The following is a 22,154-nucleotide window of genomic DNA, read 5'->3' as shown; positions in this document are numbered from 1 at the left end:
GATAGTCATGCTAGCAAGACCATTACTTCTCCAGCGTGATTTACTTTCCTCCCTTAAGTCTGCTCCTTAAGGAGGCACGTTCACATGTGTAAACAGCTCCTCATATCTAGTGAAAGAAATTGGTAAGGTTGGGCTAACTACTGGAAAATGGTGGGATAATCACTCTCTTAGAAGTCATGTTTGTTCTAGGTATCAAAGAGAACTTGTTTGTCAATCTCTATTATTGCTAGGGTAGGAATAGTCAGATTTATTGATGTGACAAGTGTACAATTCACGATTGGAGTGATGGAGAACTTGTTGTTATTCTCTATTAAAGAGAATGGTGGGATAATCACTCTCTCAGAAGTCGTGTTTGTTCTAGGTATTAAAGAGAATTTTTTGCCAATCTCTACTATTGCTTGGGCAGGAATGGTCAAATTTATTAATGTGATAAGTGCACAATTCACGACCGGAGTGATGGAGACATCATTGTCGTATCCGATATGTGATTCATGTATATCATGGCTAAGTAAAGAAGCAGCCGATGGTGGCTATACTTCAAGCTGTGAAGCTGAGTACAAGGTAGCTTTACATCGATTGTGGAGTGTGTATAGCTTATACGCCTTTCGGGTAGATCTTAGTGTTGGGACATCAGCTCCTTGCCTCCATCTTTAATGATAGCCAGAGTGCATTGGCTATTGCAAGGAACCCAATGTTTCATTCTTTCACACAAAGCACATTGAGGTGCATTATCCTATTTGTATGGCTCATAGATTAAGGTTCCTTTGTATGATGGTGAAAGGGTTCTACTAAGGGTCAAATGAATGAGTTTGATAGATAAGGATGCATTCAATTTTAATCTATGAGGTGGGTGTCTCTTAAAGGAAGGTCATATATAATGCACCTTGCAATGTCAAGGTAGGGTGTCCTAGTGTAAAGTCTACCAATCACTTATTGCATCCATTTATGAGATAACGATTGCATCTACAAATAGCCCCATTTGGTAGTGCGCCAAACTTATCAATACCATTCAAGGCCACCGTCTCTGGTGTCTAAACTAAGGCCTATATGTCAAGTTGCTTAACCATGGATTCTCCTCATAATGGGGGCCTTACAAAATGTGAGATTACTAAACCCATTACAAAATAGAGCGAGGGTGGATAGTGATATCCAACAACCCCCCTCAATGAACACCTGAGATGAAATAATAGTTGCGAGGTCCCAATTCCTAGCCATTGTCGGTGATGCTTCATCTAGATTCTACAAAGAAGCTTAGTGAACATATCAACACAATTCTCACCGTGGGACAATATATTATTTGCACCTCCTTAGATATGATGAGATCACATACAAAAAGTAATATTGAATCTCAATGTGCTTAGTGGACCATGGAACATTGGTTTCTTTGCAATGGCCATGCAACTCTGGTTTGTCACTAATCACTGATTAGCAAATTAATTCTCTATTTTGTGTGCAAAAAACAGAGTATGTAGGGAGTCCAGATTTGGTGCCTTAGACTTCAAATGAGCTCAAATGCTTTCCAAGACATTAATAGCAATGAGTCTAGTAGAGGATTAAGCCAAGAAACACAAGATTTGAAAATATTGAATGCTTAATCTCTGTTTTACCAAAGTCACCTACTGCTGCAGGTTTGATGAAGAGCTTGGATCTCACTGTAGACTTGATCAAATTGAATTCTGACTTCACCAGCTTGTAGAGCATGCTTGAAAACACCTTGGGCTAAGAGGAATTAGGGCCATTGTAACTGAGCTGGAAGAAATCTCAAATCCCCTCTGAAAAATGGTGCCTGCAAAACGTGCTGCCCCCGCCGGCGTTTTACGCTGATTCGCTTCAATTCCTTTGAGATGCTTGTAGTCCCTTGAGTCTAGTTTAAGTACCTAAAAGGGCTTGGCCTAATTTTAAGTGTGCAAGGAGAATGAACTCCTCCACTGGCTGGGGGTACAGAGGTGAGTTGAAAAAAAGAGGAAAATTTATAATTAGCTCCTAATCCTAATTAGTAAAATGATTAGCAAGATAATGGGCTCACAAAATGATGGATTCTAGGCATGGCTCTGATACCATGTTGAAATTAGAGCAATGTGATGAGCTATGGTGGATCAAATACTAGAATCAACATTAACAAAGTGATTAGCAATATAAGTAATTATAAATAATTAAGATATAATTAGTGAGTAATTAGTAAATAATAAAGATATAATTAGTGAGTAATTAGCAAATAGCTTAATGTAGGCATGGATAATCAAAAACCAACAAAATTCTCATTATGCCAATGCCTCAATTTATAGAGTTTACATCCAAGCATCAAATCCCACTGATTTCTCCTTGATTCACTCCACCTCTCCCAGAATATCTCCACCTCTTTTGCTTGAATCTCTCCACCTCTTCACTTTTCCCAAAATATCTCCACACTTCCTAAATCTTCTCATGATACCCTTTATTCTCTCCCAGTAGATTCTTCTCACCTTTTCACAGGTTCTTTCACATTTACAAATTCTCTTTTACAGCCTCTAACCAAGGGCTTGTTCCCGCACACACCCTATTCACTTGTATATTTCAACACTTATAGGATTGTTGAGGTTGAGATTTGGGGAGTGGTCTTCGTCTTCACCACCAAGGTTTTGAATCTCCATAGTGATTTGAGAGGGTGGATGACATGGTGAGAGGAGTGTTGAGTGTTAGGGGTTACCCGAGGTGATGGCTTGTAGATGGAGGAAGAGGCTTGGGATGTTGATAGGTGTAGGTGCCCTCATCCAGCAAGGGTATGGTGACCATTTCATGAGGAAGCTCAAGTGTTATGGTTCTTTTTGGTTGTCTGACTATATAGTGGTGGCTATAATCCATCCCCTCCTAAGGATGATGCTCTCTTTCATTGTACCTACTACGAGAGTCACATAAAACTTGCAAGAGCTAGATTTAGCTCCAATATAAAATTTAGCTTCAAAGCAACCAACAATCATAGATTAGGAATTGTTTACTGTGGTAACGGTTGTTTACAGATGATACAAGTGGTGGGTGCCCTAATGAGTTCCGTGTCTCCCACCAACGACAACACGGTGTGGCTAGCCCGGGTGTCAACAAAGCTCAAGGCGAGTGGATTCCATAGCTAGTTCTATTTCAAATGTGTTGAGCATGAACATGGATGTGATTTTGGCACCATCCAATCGTGCAAACCTTGTCCCAAGCTTCTATGGAAGAGTTTCCATGGTCGCCCCAAAAGTTGAATCCAATCCTCAAAGTTGGTAGGCTCCAGGAGGGGCTCATATTATTGGTCCTCATCTTCACCATCCATCTTCGTACAAGCTCTATAGATACCACTTGATGTGGTGTGAGCTTCTACATTGCATGCTTTATAAATATCAATTGAAGTGGTTCGAGCGGTTGTGTCAGACTCATTGGGCGAGAGTACCTTAATCCATAGGATGAGTCTTCCTTATTTTCAAGTTTGTTTTCAAGGACTGTATACCCTTGCGTACATAAATGTGATTAGTTTCCCAATCATGAATAGGCTTGTGTCTCTCATGTAAGGCCTTTTGAGGATCATGGTGTATGACCCTCTTCTCTAAAAATCCATCACCATGAATGTGGGATGAAAGCTTAGCCCAAAGGTCTTAATCTTTGCATCGTGAAGGATGCCAAAAAGGTTTAGCAGTGTTCTCGTCGATAACCTTGACCATGAGTCTGTGCCTATTATAGTGGTGGGCTTACCCAAGCCTCACAGTAATCCAAGATTGTAGAGATCGTCATACCTTTATATAAATGATTCGTAACATGGCGTTCATTTCATCACTTCTGAAGTAGTTCCCCAGCGTGTTCATGGGAACTTTTGGCTATCCTTTTGTCTTGGGTATGGATGGAGAGCGCTCACTTTGGCATGTCTCATCCTCCTCTTTAGGTTCTCAGGTGGTTCAGCTGCATGGGCTCATAAATTCCCATTCATTCAATCAGATATGTCTCTCCAAAGTTGAGAAATTATTTATAAAAGTTAGGACTCGGACTTTTGAGGATAAGAAGGCTGTGAAGCCTGCTATGTCCCTTATGAGATATTTGTGCTCACTTAGCTCGTACTCACTTGGAGGTACCAATATGTAGAGGATGTGCGCACTGATCCTTCCCTAGGAGGCAGTGCCTTTGATGGGGCCGAAATGAAGTCGTCATCTATCACATCATAGAAAATACTATGGTGACTATGATGATGCATGGAAGGCCAACTTTCACCTCCCACTTACTCCTCCTTTACTTCATCTAGAAAATGCAGTATCTAGTTAGATTGGTTTCAAAGGCAGAGGCTTTAAAACTGGCTCTTTTTGTGAAGGATTTTAGCAGGAACTGAGGTCCCCTCATTGGTTCTATGATTGTATTTGGAATGGGGTTAGGGATCTTCTCAAGTGGGTTCAATGTTTTGTATTACTCGACCATTTTCTCAAGTATTGGATCTACTTCAGCCTACACCTTCCTAACAAGCTCTTTGGCTTGTTTCATTCTCTCTTTCTTCCTCGAACACGGGCTTGAGGCACTCTTTGAGTTTCTTTGGAAGGTTGGTGTAGTCAATGGGTTTCTTCTCGTTGGGAAGAGCTAGTTTGAATGGTCTCCAAGGAAGACAGCTTCATAGCTATCGTTCAAACCACTCTCATTGGGTCACTATGTCGTTGCCCTTGATAATTGATCATGCAGTGTTTCTGCATGCTCTTCGAGGTTTTCTTTTTTTGGACCTCTGGTTCTAGTTCACAAGACTTTTTTGGGGCTACTGCATCCTTTGGGGCTTGTGCCTCTAGATCTTTGCTTTGAAGTTGAAGAGCCTAGGCTTTTTTCTTCTTCAGTGCCTTGTTCCTTTAGCTATGCCACCCTTGTCTTAGCTTGGAGCCTCATGATTGCATTAATGGGAATAGTGTGGATAAGTCCTTGCATGCTTGAAAAGTTTAGGCTCGTAAAAGTGGTCGTAGATGCTTCTACCATGGGGGTAATTGTCACTATACTGGGATAATCCTTAAGGGCAGCACTCGGGGGATTTCGTGAAGGGTCTTTATGCAGATACTCAGTGATACGGTGTGAGCCTTTTCATCAAAATCATTTTGCATCGGTGGCCTAAGTACCATATTATTGAGGTCTCTTGCTCTTTGCTGCACCGTGCATTTGAATAGAGATATAGTCTATGGGTGAAGCACGTTCAAGATACCCATAGTGATCATACTATTGTTATGCTCATATGAGTCGTGTTGGTGGTGATAGGACTTTTAACTCTCATGTTCTTGGGCTTCTTTCTATGGGCAGAGTCATCAAGTACTATTGTGTTCTTGGAGGAACCAATTGAGGTGGTGGTACCAAATATGGATGTGGCAATTAGGGTCTATACATACCTTTCAGGAAGGGGTTTTTATACGTAGACGTTGGAGCTTGTGCCTGTTTACGAGTGACTGGTGGGGATGGCAAGACCAATGGCTGTCTTGGTGTGGGGAGAATCTATCTTGGTGCTACATTCCACCCTGCTGGGTTTCCTTGGTACCAACAATGAGATGTGCCATGGTTTATGTGGCACTAATAGTGAGCACAAAATTGTTGTTTAGTATTGGGATACTCTGTACTTGTATAATTTTCGTGGCAAATTATGCAAGAAAATTGTGCACCAAACCATATCTCTTCGTGTGAATAGATGTGGGTGTAATCCTTGAGGTGCTAGTTGGTGCTAACCTTGAGGTTTCCCTTGGGGATGGGCCCTACCATTGCTGGCCTAAATGATTTAGCATATTCTCTACCATCTCGTCCATGCTCATGTTCTTAACTAGGACTCTAGTTGGTGTTGATTGGGTACCCTTGGCTAATGAGGCTTTGGATGATGCGTCCTCTATCTCTTAGTTCGAGCTCTATTATCTACTAGGTCTATTTCCTTATGGTAACACTCATCAAAGATGTAGTGCCTAGACCTGTAGAGATGGTTGTGAAGCATCTTACTCTTAAGACCCATCATGAATCAACCTCGACAAGCGATAAGTTATCCAGTCTTTTACAAGGGTTACATCTCATGTGGAGATACATGGTCTTAAAAATGTAGCCCCCGTATTGTTTCAGCCTCCTCTTGCTTGACGAGCAAGCAATAAGTCATACGAATCTTTTACAGGGGTTGCATCTCATGTGCAGATAGGTGCTATACCCCCTTCCCACTTCAAACACCATCCTAAGTATATCTTCTGTGTATTCTTGTGGTGTTAGAATGTAAGGAACGTGAAACCCTCTATTTTATGGTATGGGATCTCTTGCCCTATAGGGTTGAGCTCTGTGGTTTTTCCAGTGACACTTGTCTTCCATCAGCCTGGATTTGAAGGAAGAGACATTTATCAATGGAATTTGAAATTGAGTATTATAATAGGGACTTGGCATGCATATGGCTACATCACTGACAATGACAAAACAGTCCTTTGATAGGAGCTTATCAAAAAGGTGGAAGAAAAAAGAGTAGAAGGGTAGTTCTAGGTATACTAATGTACTATTAAAATTGAAATAAAAAAGACATCTTACTCCCTTGATTTTAAAACATTGAAGATGTAATAAAATTTGAGTGTGTCAAAGTGGAAGAGATAAATATTTATGTAATACAAGCAGAGTGTGTATCAAAGTGGGAGTGATAAATTTTTGTTTAATACCATCATTATTTATGTGTGTGTGTGTGTGTGTGTGTGTGTGTGTGTGTGTGTGAGGGAGAGAGAGAGAGAGAAAGAGAGAGAAAAGAAGAAGATGAAGATGAAGATGATCCAAAGCCGTGAAGAGCCTACATGTTGTGCCTAATTCGTTGCCCAGTATCTAGATCACCAGCAAGAGCATAAGAAGACCATTATTGATCAACATCGTGCCCTCTCCATGCACCATACGTAACGACCTGCATCAAATAACTATGCGTCGATCTGAATGTGAGATCGCCTCAAGCTACTCACACAAACTCACTTTGCAATTAATACTTTGGCATAGCTTCTAGGAATAGCGTGGTTGGAGATTTTTCCAGAAAGGTCTAGGGTTGTGCGAGGCGTTATTGCCTTCTACAATCAGCCCCACAACCAAAACTCTATCGAAAATTATGTAAAAGGCATGTAGGCCTAACAAGTTGCTATTGTGATTGTCACTTGCATTGTTGGACAGTATTTAGTTACAGAGGTTGCTAAGCTTACATCACAAATTGCATTGTAGAGTACAGCAAGTCATTTTGCCATGACTACAATAAGTAGCATAGCCAAGTCCCATAGGACCGGAAAGGTAAAAGTTACAATGACGAAGGAGGTTTTCCCCCTATACATACCATACCAGGTAAATGTTATAGGTAGCTACTTCGCACTAAGACTACCAAACTAATTGTTGGAAATGATAATATGCTTAACTATAGTGTGTCAAACCACATTTCTTCAAACCCACCAAGTATTCGATCTTAGCAAACTACCAGCACTCAATAGAGTTCTCCTCTATTAACAAGGCTAGACTCCTTCGGGTCCATCTCAACGAGAGGAGAGTTAGAAAGAAATGACCCAGAAACAGGAGCCACCATGGTCCTCCGATCTAAAACGTCTTAAATTTTATGAAGAAGTCACTCAGCCGCCCTATTTTTTGGATGCAGCTCCAATGGAGTGGGAGCAAGACCAAAACCAAGGTTCACTCCCACAAGAAGCGATTAAACCATGTCCAATGCCACAATGTGTGAAACATTTAGTATCGATCCTAAGCTAGGTTTATCCCAAGCATCCCAACAATACAATTATATGGCAAAAAACATAACTTGTCTCTTTTGTTGTATCACCACTAGTGACAAATGTTCCACATAGCATACATAATAAAAAGCACACACAACACAAGCAGAAGTCCTACTCTTCATAGGTGATCATTTTAGAAGTGACTTTACCATGGAACCAAGTTTTAGTTCTTCTCAGTATGGGACAAGGAACACGGAACTTGGGGAGAGGTAAGGAGTCAATGGCTAGGACTACCTCATCACACAAGGATCCACAAGGGCATTTACAGAAGGAGTCCTCATTAGTGAGCCTGCAACACTTCTGATGCAAGCCTAAAGATGGTTTCAAATAAGTCTTTTTTTTGTTTGCTGCTAGGCTCATGTATGTAGGTTCACGTGTCCACGTTTACACTTCTGGACTTGTGTCTACACGTCTATAAGATCATGTCTCCAAATTCACATATCTAGAATCATGCCTCTAGATTCACGTATCTAGGCTCTTCACGTCTGTAGGTTTATGTCTATACATTCATGTATCCAAGTTCACGTCCGTAGGCTCATGTGTCCAGGCTCACATATGAAGGCTCGCATATCTAGGATCACATTTACAGGCTCACGCATCTAGACTCACATCTGTAGGCTCACGTGATGCCTCTAGACTCAAGTTTTGCAGGCTCACATATGCAGGTTTATGTATGCAAGTTCATGTGTCCAAGTTCATGTATGCCAGTTCATGTATTCACGTTCATCTGTCTAGGCTCATGGCTCTCACGTCTCCAAGCTCATGTGTGTTGACTCATGTCTTTTTTCATGGGATTGTGGGCTCACGTCTCTTAATTTGAGAGCTTATTCGGACTAATTTTTGGAGATTTTTGAGGTTTTTGGATGCCTTGTGCATCATCAAATCCATTCCCCCCCTTGGTTTGGTGCTTTAATTTGCTCTCCCAAAGCACAGTATTCTCTGGTTTTATAGTTTTTAAAATAGGGAAGAGTTAATCATATAAAATAACTCGTATCGCATCTCTCACTCTTTGTATGGGACTAGACACTAGCATTGGGTCACTCCATTGCTAAGACCTTTCCTTCCTCATAAAGAAATCATGACAACTCCACTCATAGTTGAAACATTAAATGACCGTACATGTGGCGAGTAAAGCTTAAATTTGTACTCATGAAGGATGGACTTTGGGGAATTGTGAATGGAAGAGAGAAGTGTCTTGGATTGAAAGAAGAAGAGAGAAGTTTTTAGCTTGGAAGAGATGAGAGAGACCTAGAGCCATCATTGTATCAAGACTAGGCGATAGTTTCATCCATTATATTACATCGTGGGATGAACAAGAAAATTTGTTTGGTGCCAACCAAAAGAACTCAAAAATTAGTTCGAAAATTCAGTTTTTAAGATTTAACATCAAAGAAAGTGAGTCACTTCAAGCTCAGTTAAACAAAATAAAGTGTGTCATGTAGCAACTTGCATGTGTTGGAGCTCCAATGGTGGATGAGGAGGATGCCATAGCAATCCTTCTCAAGAGCATGGCCTTGGAAGCATTTAGGCCATTGGTGGCTACCTTGAAAAATCTACCCAACCCGACCTTCACTGGATTTGAAGCAACCTTGATTGAAGAGGATCTTCATCACATTATACAGAGAAAACATTCTTCACCAAAGGACCAAGAGCCAAAGTAAAGTGCAACTTTTGTGGCAAACTAGACCACATGGAGAAAGATTGTTGGAACAAAAAGAAGAAGCAAGCCAACACCCAAAAACATAATGATCAAAGAAGAACCAAATAAAGGGGCTTCCCAAGAAAGAGGCCAATCATCAGAACATCTCTTCTCAATGATGAAAGAGAGCACCTCTCCCACCTTCTATTTAACCCACTCACCATATACCTACCCTTGTATAAAAAAACTTCAAGCCCTAAGCCGACATTGTAGGCTATGAGGCACCTGTGATAAAACAGTCTAGCAAATGAGTAAGAGTGTAGATCTAGTATATGTATAGTAATAGTAGTTCATCACTTGAGGGGGAGTGTTGAAAATAGCAAGTGATCTTGGGTAAATGTTAGGAGAAAGGGGGAGTGCTATTGACTCTCAAATGAAGTAAGAGTAGCATCAATCATAGGACTAAGGTTTAAAGGCTCAAAGGAGGCTCAAATATGAAGGAGTATAGTCCAAAGTGTGGCCAAAAGAAGACACCTAGAAGAAGGTAAGAAAAGGCCCAAGTGGATGCTCACTTCAAGGGAGGTGGTCCTCAAATCTAGGAAGGATTAGGGATAGATTAATCAAGCCTATGAGTCACAATTTGTGGCTAATAGAGATTGTGACTCAAGCCTATATAAAGGCCCTCTAACTATCATATGCGCTTTTGCTAGATCTCTTGCCTTGTCATTATGCCATAGTTTTGCCATTAACCTTAATCATTTTCTTACATTCTTCTTATGTTAAAATGGTGATGCTAATCGATTTTCTTGCATTCTTATTATGTGAAAATGCTGATGCTAATCCATTTCTACACATCTTATCCTCTCTAGGTGATGCTAATCGATTTTCTTGCATTCTTATTATGTGAAAATGCTGATGCTAATCCATTTCTACACATCTTATCCTCTCTAGGTATATAGTTCAACTATTTAGTAGTCCGAGTAAAGTATAACGCCTCAAAGTATTCGAAATCTTGATAGGTTGGGACGTGATAGTTAGTATTAATATCTTACTTTTGGAAGAAAATCCTATTTTAGGATTTAGGTATTTGGTATCCATGCTTTAAGTAGAAACGTAATGGGTTAAAGTTGATTAGCAAACAAGTGAAAAAATCAATCACTTGTTGCGTGTGCTAAGAGAAATTTATATTAACAGAGTAGAAAGTTTACAAGCGTCTGCCTGCATGTACAAGGGTTTAGGTTGTGAAGGGCTCAAAATGAGGTCCCAAAAGAGAGAATAATAAGGTTTTGTGCTGGTATTGAAAGTTCAATGCTAACCTTGCTGTGTAGCAAAGAATCTTAAACATTGTCTTCAGTCCATGTTAAATAACTTGATGGGGTCTTGAAGGCACCTGGATGCTCCAGCTTTGAATACTACCATGTGGTTGTCAGTGTCGTGTATAGTCAGTCGGTAGTCTTCATCATGTCATAGTTGGACAGGGTAGGCATCTTGATGCATACCAATGCATACATGCATCGGGTTTGTGCAAAGCTGCTTCAGTTCAGCTTCCTCACACGTTATGCTCAATGGATGATAGCAGCCTCTCAACCTCCTTAGAGGTATCTTTCAGAGACATCTGTGAGTTGACACGAGTCATTTTGTTCCATTCACTTTCCACTCGAAAAAAGATCCACTGGAATCGGCGGAGTATCTCAAGAGCCGTCATAAGAAAAACAGTGATATAATTATGCCTCAAATGAGCTGACAGTTTGTAGGTCCATGCCCAACGCAGCAGTAAATTGCTCCCAACTGCACCATAGTAAACCTGCCATGCCATCCCGATTGGTCACGTGCCAGCAGCATCCATGATACACATGACTCTCTTCTTTGTAAACAGTAGCATACATAATAACTTTTCTTCTTTCATGATCGGTTGAAAAGTTCAGTGTGTGTGTGTGTGTGTGCACGTTCCCCTGCATGTGCCTGTCACGCACAGACAGACACATACACATCCATACACAAATACATAATGTTTACATATCCATATACATACACATGCATGTACATGTTTGCATATATGCATGCATGCATGCATGTACACGTGTAGTTTATTTAATGAATACCCTATTTGATATAGCTGGAACCTTGTTCTCATAAGAAAAAAGAGTTAAGAGGCTTTAGAACACTATGAATAAGCAGATAGAAAAAGGGGAATACCCAATGGTAACTGTACAATAAGTTTGGCCTGAGAAGTGGGTGCTTTGCATTGAACAGACTCGAAAAAAAGCTACAAACAGTAACATCAACATCATTAGAACAAGCATTGCGAGGTCTCAAAAAACATTAAATTTCAAGCTGTAATAAGAATCCAGAATTGGCAGACCTAAGGTCCCAATCACGTCTGATGTCCCAGTAGAAAGAAAAGCAAGTGTTGATCAAACCAAAAAAGAGCCAAAGTGGCCTGTACACTCCTTCCCACAACTCAGCTGCAATGTGATACTTGAGGGCTGACAGTAGAATTACTGGAAATGAGGTAGCGTACTTCAAGGCTGTCCACAGAACCACAAGGGGATTCAAGTAAAAGGCAAAGTCGAATAAGAAAACATGCTACACATAAATGTTCTTTTCAAAGCAGTTTTCTAGAATAAAATCTTGTTGCCACATTCCACAAACAGCTGCCTTTCAGGGATTCGAGTTGACATTGCCATGATGAGCTCACTAGATTCAGTCATGAATGCATCCGTGTTTGTGCATGCACGTGTGTGTGTGTGTGTGTGTGTGTGTGTACCATAGGTGTGTGCTGAGGCAACCATCTCATAAAATGACAGGAACAGCAAAGAGGGTTTGGGGACCAATTGTAGCATGGAATCATAAGAAAATAATGTACTACCTAGAAACAGCTTCTAGAGTGGAAGTGTCATAGCACAGAGCTCTTACCATTTAAAATGCATGTCTTGTGATTCAGTCATGAATGCATCCGTGTTTGTGCGTGCACGCGAGTGTGTGTGTGTGTGTGTGTGTGTGTGTGTGTGTGTGTGTGTGTGTACCATAGGTGTGTGCTGAGGCAACCATCTCATAAAATGACAGGAACAGCAAAGAGGGTTTGGGGACCAATTGTAGCATGGAATCATAAGAAAATAATGTACTACCTAGAAACAGCTTCTAGAGTGGAAGTGTCATAGCACAGAGCTCTTACCATTTAAAATGCATGTCTTGTCTTTCGTGTCGTTAAACTGGCGTAGGCATTGGAAAAAGCGGCACAAATAAGGAAGAGCTAACACTCGTGGAATCCAAATAGAATGACTCCCACAAGTGGAGTCAGGTTCAAACCATGATAAAGTCGCAACCTGTCAAGCCCACATACAACCATGGGGAGAGACGAATATAGAAGGGAACCACCTAGCACTCAGCATTTTATAAAGCATAACATCTTATTGTCGACCATTTACACATTGTTTTACCTGGCCATGAAACATCCTGCACGTTGCTCGCTCTAGATCTGAGAGAACCTACAAAATGAAAAAATACTTGCTTATTCAGACCCAAGCAAGACCATTGGATTATTATGAATAGAGTATTCGTTTCATTTTTTCCAAGGTGTGGTCAGAGCTCACGACCTCTTGGTTAGGGTGGTGGAAGAGCCTACCGCCCACACAAAAAATTGATATCAAATGCACTACAAGGTACTGATGTATGTATCTTAACCAATTAATCACTCACTTGTCCACAAAGCTAATGAGATGCCCTTATTCCGCATGTAGGGATCTCACCTTTCAAATCTGTGCAGCCTCAAGTCCAGACTAGCAAGCCATTGGATCCGTACAAACAAGGTTACAAGAAGTGCAATCCTGATGTGTGAGAAACATGAAAGTGAGCCTAAGTGACAAGTGTCAAGAACATGCCAGATCATATTGCAATGGCATTGTGCATCAGCCTCCATACATTATACAACCACTCGAAGACCAAATATACATGTATGCAAACCTGGTCTTCAAGATTCATACAATGCCCATGCTTGAGCATGCAAGATGACATGGTATGTGACTGGGTATTCTAAGATGACATGCAAGATGTGCCACATAAGGCCATTTGATTTCGCCTCTCCATTTATATAAATAACAACTGGGAATTGGCAGCTTGACAAACTTACACATGGAAGCTAATAGGAGAATCAGTCTCAATCTGATAAGGTCCTCAATGCCATATGGACACGTGACTCATACACAATGAGACAAATGGGAACAAACACAAGGTTTTTTTGGCCCTGCATAAGACAACTGGAGGTTGTTTCTAAGTCTCGGCCTCCATAACCCCCTCTCACTTGTGTCATGAAGCCTTCATGTGCTCTTTATACTCCTATAAAAAGGTGAAACGCACAAAAAAAAAGTGGTACTAAATCTCATGATATGTAGACTGACAATAAAGCCAGATGAAACAGTTCTTACTTTAGCCATGGAAGTTAGGATATCTGCCACAAAGAAGTCTGCAAACGTTATTGGCTGCAAAGACAATAAATTTTAATGAGATCCGTGTGTCCAAAGTGAACTTACGAGCGTACACCATACGCATGCATCTGTGCACGTGTGTGCATGTGCGCACACACATACACATGTTCAGGTTATTCCAAGATCGATGGCACATGCACAAGTGCATCACTGCACCAACATAAACCACAACGAGAGCTGATTGCCTTAAAGGAAAATTTGAAGCAAAAGTCTTTCCACCTGTAGAGGAAGAAAAATCCGAACTAGAGTTCGAAGGAAGAAAATGCGTGATGAAACATAAAAGACATCAACCGGGAGCACCAACATGAGAGGAAGAATACTGTAAAGTAGCACCTAGACCAACAAAAAACAAAAAACAAAAGCAGTTTTGAGCAGCACATCCCTGTGTCACTGTTAAGTTTACAATAAATTGACTAAAGAAAATACAGAAATCTTATAGCCAGCTATATGTTCACAGTCAAGGGGCTGGACAGAGAGTGCCTGCTGGCTCAAAAGAACAGGCTTCAGGATTAACTAGAGGAAGGAATCCTATGGTAGGGCAACGAGGTGTGCATGTGAAACCAATAATGCACACAAATAGTGTGAAGACTAAGGTTCATAGATGCTAGGGGACTACATCGCAACCACTGCTAACTGGGCAAGGGGAAATAGGGTTATATATCCTTCTTGAAGTTTTTGCTACCATGTAGCTTGAGACTTAGTCTTTATGTCATACAAGCTAAAGGTATGGCTACGAGATGAAGGAACAAGAAGCCCTCTTCTATGCTTAGAATCAGGTCTACCTTCACAGCAGGGGCAGATGCAAGGGCGGCAACAGAAAGTATATGTTTACCATGGGAGACCCAACATCATATCTTATCAAGTGATGGGACAAAACCAAAAGAAACGCAGAATTGAATCAGATGTTACACTGGTTGGGATGCAGCAAGAGAGTCTCCTTGAGAAGACAGGTATAAATAGGATGTCATGCTTGTCAGCACAATGATTGTAACCCAAGAGGTGATCTGCACACAACAAATCAAATCAATGTCATTCTGTCCAGCAAATCGATGACAAGTATCAGTATATTGATGACAATTGAGACAATTTGATACAGGCCAAGAAGAGGAAAGTCATCAAGTAAAAACTACATACTAAAAAAATAACCCAATATTGAACACGAAGCACTAAAATTTCTGATTATTGACATGAACTTGACAAGAATTTCTGTACAAGAGGCCTGCCTTTGTTTAGAGAGAGAGAGAGAAAGAAAGAAACAAAGAAAGATTTTATTAACGTCTTCCAAAAGACCGAACTCGGCCTATGAGACAAATCGGAGTACCTGTATGGGGTATCCTCTGTCATCCCAACAAAATGAAAAAGTATTGAACAAAAAAGCTGAATCTGGGTGTGCAGGGGATGGAGCTCTACTACTAGGAGAATGCAAAGCTATATGCATGGAGTATACAATCATGATATGCAACCTAGCTAGCTCCATCCTGTAACATACTGGGGGTATAAAATGGTGTACATCAGTGAAGGGGGTGTCCACAGCTCCCTGAAGAACATGCCTGGGTGTGCTCTGAAGCAAGCCAGTTGCTCCGCACCCTCTGTGAAACTGAGCTCTGATCTCTGTCATCTCTCTCTGGTATAGGCGTGGTGTCCGAAAGCCAGGTGTCCTCTGTATCCTGCGGGCTCTAAGTGTCTCTGCTCTCTCGAGAGTAATTCCCTGCCGTGTAGGGGCTGGGAGGGGGATGGATCTCTGAAAAAATGTAGTAATCTATGTCTGTCGCCCCCCCTCTGGAGCTGTCTGAGCCTGTAATAATGTCTCTCTGTGGCGCTGTATGTCTAGAATGTATCTCCCCAGTATGCACTGGTCTGCTGCCTCAAAGATCTGGCGTAGGGAATGTGGCTCTCTGAATAAAATGGGATATCTCTCTCTGATGGCAGTATATGCTCTGCATCTGCATACATAATGCTCCTCACTCTCCACCTCCTCTCTGCACAATCTGCATACCCTCTCCTCTCGGGGGATCCGTGCTGCTCTGCCAGTCTCAATCTCCAATCGGTGTGATGAAACTCTGAGCTGACCGATAGCCACTCGGGAGCCGTGTGGTAAAAAGCCCTCCATGTATCTAGGCCTCTCTATAAATCCATCATCAGTGATACTCATGAAGTGATCTCTGTAGTATAGCATCTTCGGTGGAGAGAGAGAAAGAAAGAAAGAAAGCTTTATTAACGTCTACTAGAGGCCAAAGTCGGCCTATGAGACAAAACAATATACAACTGTCAATGTCCTTTGGGTATCCAGATAATAGAAAAAGGTACAAGGTACAAAGCTGAAAAGCTAAGGATCAATGAGAGAGAGAGAGAGAGAGAGAGGGGTAACCGCACACCCCATTGGTTGTTTGTTCTGTGCTAGGACTCAGCTTCAGTTACTAGGTTTCCAGTTTCAGTTGAAGTTTTGTTTCAGTTTTCCATGACGATGATATTCCATGGATACTTGTAATCATCTTTTGTCTCATAGGCCCATCGGGCCTTTTGTAATAATTTCGCGGAGGTCCCATGGGCCGTTTACCGGCTCCCAAAGGATGATAATACATTCTTCTTCTTCTTCTTCACCGAGCTACATGGATACCCATCTGTCTCATGGATTGAGGTGCGCCATTGGGCAGATCCGCACCTCTTCACATCAGTTAGAGATAGAGACAGGCAGATTTAGAGGCATACCTCCAAGGGACAGGATTTGTCAGATTTGTTGGATAGAGCCAGAGACGGAGGAGCACTACATCTGTTGCTGCACAGCATATTATGAGATTCGAGGGCGCTACCATTGCCTTTTCAAAGAGGGATTTGGACCACTGGCTAGAGTCATGGACTATTGTGATCAGCGATGCTTGGGTTTTTATCTCCTGGAGATTCGTAGGCTCAGAGAGTCCATTATCAGGAGCAGACGCCGGACTGGCAGGGAGTCCACACAGAGACAAATTACTGACTTCTTTAGAGGGACTACCCGGGAGGGAACACAACCGACAGCCCAGCAGTGGGCACCCTGTGGGACTCTAGTTGAGAGAGCTATCCAGTTGGGCAGATCTAGACGCCCAAGGGTTCGTGGATCCTCACATCAGAGATGGTGCCTACACCGGAGGATTCAGAGCATCATTGCGAGGCATCGGGCTCGTCCGACCAGGCACCTCACTATGGTAGATATCCACGCCATCCGGCAGAGACCCATGCTAGAGCTCCTAGGATGATTACGACTCCAGCCATATACTGTTGTACTCATTGTCACTTTTGTACTCCCCCATATTCATGTATTCAGGTATCCATGTACTCATGTACCCCATTTTGACTAGTAGCATTAGCTTCCCCACTACTGATGTATTGTGGGGCTCCTGTCCTTTGGGTCCTCTAGCATGTTAAAATCTCTACCTGTGCACCAAAAAACTGCCTGAAGTGCTTGCCTCACCTAGACCCAGAACTCAGTCCACCCGCCACCCTATTGGGGGCATTAATGTTGAGGAAACCCACATGGTCTTCCCCAACCCTAACTATAATCATTGTGCCCTCCCCTAAACAATGGTGCCTAAATCCAACACCAACGGTGGAAGTAGCTACTCACTGAACGAAATGCATAGCCCTCCCTGGTTTCCCTCAGGGCCAAAGGCATGGGACCACAAGGTATGGCTATGTCCAAGCAAGATCTTCCCGCATTTGTGGGTGTGCCCTACTGAGAGCTACCGAGAGGTGATGTTCCTGCAAGAACAAGAGATCAACTGGGCCTCCTACGCAGGCTCTCTGAAGCTCTTGAAAAAGTACCCCTCTTCTGTGATGCCCCCCCCCCCCCCCCCCCCCCCCCCCCCGCCCCCCACCCCCAAAATAAAAAAAAAAATCCCGTGAACATTCTAAGAGATGATCCGCAAACCTAAGGATGGGAGGAGTGAGACCTGCTCAAGACACCCTCACCACGGATGGTCTTTGGGGTCGGTTTGGAGGGGGAATAATCACAATCTAACTAGGGCCGGATGAGGCCGAGGTGATCCCTAATCTTGTCCTCCATAAAGCTCCACTCCGCTCTACCCCTGCCGTATGCCTGCTCGGTGCTCCATCCGTTGCAATAAAGACAACAGAATGGGGGATCTCAAAGGGACAGTGACTGCCACATGGAGGAACACACAATATCAACTCCAAGCTCAGGGCGTCAATGTCTCCATCGTGATATCAGAGACAGAAGCCTGCTAGAAACATGCGGGCCAGGGCCCAAAAGTGGGTGATGATGTCAACAAGAGACGGCTATCTCCCAGGTGTTGAGCTAGGGAGACCACCTGAGAGTGGACGACTGAGGAGGCCCACTCCCTATCGGAAGCGAGGACCACTGCAACATTGACCCAGGTGTGATGGAAGACCATGTAAAGGCAGAGAGGCGCCGCAATCTCTGAGAACTCTCCAGCCTCAACCAGAAGGCATTTGAGGAGACTGTAGTCTGCACGCGCCCGGGGAGGGTATCTGTAAACTGATGTATCCATTGCCTGGCCAGGCCGGTCTGCTCACTCAAGTGGGGGTCGGGTGCGGCAGGGTGGCAATGGGAATGGACATGGGAGACTGAGGGAGGGGGGTGGGGGGGGATGGGGATGGGGATGGGGATGGGGGGTGGGTTTGAAAAACAAAGAGGGGAGCAAAGAGGGAGGAGGCCTATGAAGGGGGGGAGAAAGAAAGAAAGAAAGAACCACAATGGGAGGGGGGGAGTAAACGGCTCTGGAAACTCCAAGAACGAGCCCCAAAATCTGCAAGAATCTCCTGGACAACGCAGGGGGTCACCACGTTGTCCATCTCCTCGTCAAGAACTAAATGCTCATAACGGTTCCTAGTGGGCATTGGGGGGCCCACCTGCATGGCGATTTGGCTGGCAGCCCCTCTGGAGAGGCGGGCGACAAACTGTCTGCAAATGGCTACTGCCCTCCTCCTACGGAGCCTGGGAGGGAGGATGGGCTGCAAGGGTCGGCTGGTCAAGAACCTCAGACCTGGATTCAGGCCCTATCCCTTTCCCTTGCCGGTCGTGCCTACCAAGGCCTTGGGCAGGGGTCGAGGGGGCACCCTCTGTGGACGTTAACACCAAGGGCAAGACTGAGCAAGGTAGCCCATCTGCCTGCAGATAAAACACTGGCCAGGAAGACCGGCGTACTCTATCCGCTGAAGGATCGGGTCGCCCTCCAGGCTCAGGAGTGCAATAACCTACAGAAGACCCTCCAAGAAAGCTATGCAGACTCTGATGGACAGGATGCCCGTTGTCCTGACCACCGCTGCTATGGCCATCTACGGGGACTCCAAAACCAGCCTATCGATCATCCAATCAATAGAATCAGTGGGTGATACTCCCGAGGATGCAGACCGTCATGGAGAAGCCGAATACACCTGCTAGGGGGGCGGATGCCGGGTCAAAACCATGACCGCTATGTATCACAACAGGACTCTGCTACATCACATGATTAGCCGCTACAGGTGAATCAAACTCCACATGAGAGAAGCCAAGCCCAAGAAAATGGATATCGGTGATTTTGTTGAGCTCGCCGATAAGGGCTGCTTAGAGAAAATACCGAATTCATCCACAGATGGGTGGCTCCCTACAATCTTGCAAACCAATTCAGAGGCCTCGAGGGAGGATACTGTCAAAGCTAAGAGCTCGAGGTCCACCTCTGAAAACAGGCAAGGGACGGCGGCCCCGACCGGGGGTGACGGTGTTAGGAGAAATTGGTAAACCCCAAAACCTTGTACAGAAGTAACCAAGGCGGTGTGTGTTGAGCTTTGGTATACTCAGATGAATGCACTTTGTGTTTGTGATTGGAGTAGTAGTAGGATCCTCTCACAGGGGTGCACTAATGATCAACTAGTATGCTTGCATTATGGTTTGAGTGATGCATCAACTCATCTTTGTATATATAGCATGTTGCTTGCTGCACAATGTGTGTGTTTGTAACAAGGCTCAAGAGATGATGACAACTCTTCTGAAGATGCTCTCGATGACATTGCACTCTTGATCTCCGAGACTTTGATGGTATACAGTGCCATTGACTCACTTGGGCACTGGATTAATGATGAAGTTGTAGCTATCACATCTTGAGAAACTTGCTTTTGGAAGGCATATGTCACTTACTTCAAGTATGGTGTTGGCATTGACGTGGAGCCTTATGGTAGGACATTAGTGGTGGGTGAAGAGAGTGGTGGCCGCGGACAAGTGGCAAATGGATGCGGTGGTGTTGTGATGGACTTGTTAAGTGGGAGCTTTGCCATGTGAACAAGGGCTTTGGGCTATTAAACCTTCAAAAAATCAACTAAGGTTTTAAAAACTTTCGAAGATGGAGACTATGGGCAGTCGTGTGGCCGATGACCACGCATTAGTGGTGCGTATGCAGCATGGCAGCCAGATGGCGTACGTGTGATGGCAGCATCAAGGTGATGAGGAGGGAGGAGGATAATGGCTACTAAAGTATGGAGCTGGACCCCACGTGGGCATGGCGTGGCAACAAGCTGACTGATCCTGGGGGTGTGGAGGCTGATCGTGATGGGTATGGGGGGTCCTCTCTTTGGCATGAATAAAGGTGCGGTATGGCAGCGAAGAGGAAGCTGATGATGGGGCGACATGGCAGCTGTCCAGCAGAGTTGGGACTCATCGAGAAGTGATGGCAAGCAATGGCATGTCTGGCCACTTGGCAAGCTTGCCAGATTCTCACAACACACTGTAACACTATAACACGAGGTGAGGGAGCTCGTGAAGAACAGAAGGGAGGATGAAGGCCAAAAACACTACTGTCATCGTGTGAAGAAGGTTGGATAGAGAGAATTGGGGAGATAAGAGAAAAATTGGACTGCAGAGGGAAGCTCATAGTGAAGAGCTCGTGGAGAAGAAAGGAAGAAGGAGAATTGAAGAAGATGCCACAGCCCGTTGGACTAGAAGCTGAAGAAGGGAAGAGTGTGTGTGTAACTGTAGAGGTGACCTCTTGAAGAGGAGCTCCCCAAATCTTGTGAGCTTGAAGAACATTGGCGAGTGGTGCCACTCCCGGCTTGTCATGAAGCTTGTTGGGGCTGTGATCAAGACCTTTCCGTGTGCTCGAAGCATTGAGATTGGGTGCAATCATCCGTAGAGAGACACTAATCCTCTTTGGCTGATTTCCATAGCCTTACAAGCTTTGATATATTACTCATTCTCTGATCTCGTACCCTTGGGTTATTGTTATGGAATGCATATGTTTTGTCTTGGTGTGGTGTGTTTTGTGAAGTGGTGTTGATAAGCATACCCTTGATTGTACATCCAAACCTACACTTGTAAAAAATCACTTGGTTATTCCCTTCGTGTGAGTGGAATTGTCCGGTTATGTGCGTGATCCGTGGGATTGTGAGCCTCTTGAAGCCTAGACTTGTGTTTCCTTCAAGTTAAGTTCTGGTTTGGGTACAGGGTGGTGTGAATGCAATTGTGATATTTGGATTGGTGTGGACTTGTGACCAAGGGTATATTGTAAAGCAAACAAGCCTCTTTGCGGCGTTCCTCTTCAAAAGATTGTATCACCTCTCTTCCTACTCCCCTGCTATCATTGTGCCCAGTGGGTGGTGTGAATAAATTGTGGGTGTGTTAACTGACTACTTCAATTGAACATCAAAAAACCATGTACTTATCTCTTGTACTGGAACCCTGGGTGCGATGTATAAGAAGTGAAGGTTTCCAGATGGACGTGGTTGGCTCATTCTGGATGGAATTCGAGTGGTTTATGTTGATCATGCTTCCTTCGTGGATGAGAAATGTTACCATTCCTTGGGAGTCACCTGAGGGAATCATAGATGCCGAATTGTATAATGATGAAGTAGATTGATACCTCCTTTTGTACTTCAACCACCCATCCATCTTGATGTTTTGTATATAAATAAACACTTGCTATTAGCTCACATGTTTAGGGTATCTATTGCAGTTGTACACAACCACTTGAAAGCTATCTACTTTACTTAGGCATAGCTTACTTCCCTATTCATGTCAAGAGTTATATTGCACATTTGGCAGATGGAAGTGAAAGAGTGTTGATTGTATATACTGGGTGGCTGGGTATTGTGGTTCTGCTGGTGTTCCATGGTGTACGGTTGGGTTTGCTATAGAGGCCCTGGTTTTGTTTTTCTCAACCTAACAACGGAGCGACTGCCATGAAGTCCTGGAAGGTGAAGACCAGAAGCACCTACTCTTGCCGATGAAGAACACCCCAGAAACTAAACACCTGGTTGTAGAATGATAGGCGACGGAAGAGGGAGGGCTAGAAAGGATCGGGGAGCACGCAAAGAGGCGAT

At 43.5% G+C, this 22,154-nt stretch overlaps 1 protein-coding gene across 3 annotated transcripts in view; it reads right to left on the bottom strand.

The window, feature by feature from the left end:
• Nucleotides 1-10,483: 10,483 nt before the first annotated feature.
• The window catches only part of LOC147634002 (uncharacterized), a 57,243-nt gene continuing 45,572 nt past the window's right edge, over nt 10,484-22,154 (bottom strand). For all 3 annotated transcript variants that reach the window (XM_086805093.1, XM_086805095.1, XM_086805094.1), the window contains 8 exons: nt 14,762-14,854; nt 14,070-14,183; nt 13,791-13,844; nt 12,807-12,854; nt 12,542-12,692; nt 11,729-11,894; nt 11,563-11,632; nt 10,484-11,170 (listed from right to left, as the gene is read on the bottom strand). In XM_086805093.1, coding sequence (XP_086661219.1) covers nt 10,916-11,170; nt 11,563-11,632; nt 11,729-11,894; nt 12,542-12,692; nt 12,807-12,854; nt 13,791-13,844; nt 14,070-14,183; nt 14,762-14,854 — 951 coding nt within the window. In that variant the 3' untranslated portion in view covers nt 10,484-10,915. The remainder of the gene's footprint in view (nt 11,171-11,562; nt 11,633-11,728; nt 11,895-12,541; nt 12,693-12,806; nt 12,855-13,790; nt 13,845-14,069; nt 14,184-14,761; nt 14,855-22,154) is intronic.

This window comes from Cibotium barometz, chromosome 11 (assembly GCF_041138505.1).
Source record: "Cibotium barometz isolate CiBa-2024 chromosome 11, ASM4113850v1, whole genome shotgun sequence".
Taxonomy (NCBI): domain Eukaryota; kingdom Viridiplantae; phylum Streptophyta; class Polypodiopsida; order Cyatheales; family Cibotiaceae; genus Cibotium; species Cibotium barometz.
The sequence above is the reverse complement of the archived record's forward strand: the minus strand, read 5'-3'. Positions and strand labels throughout refer to the sequence as shown.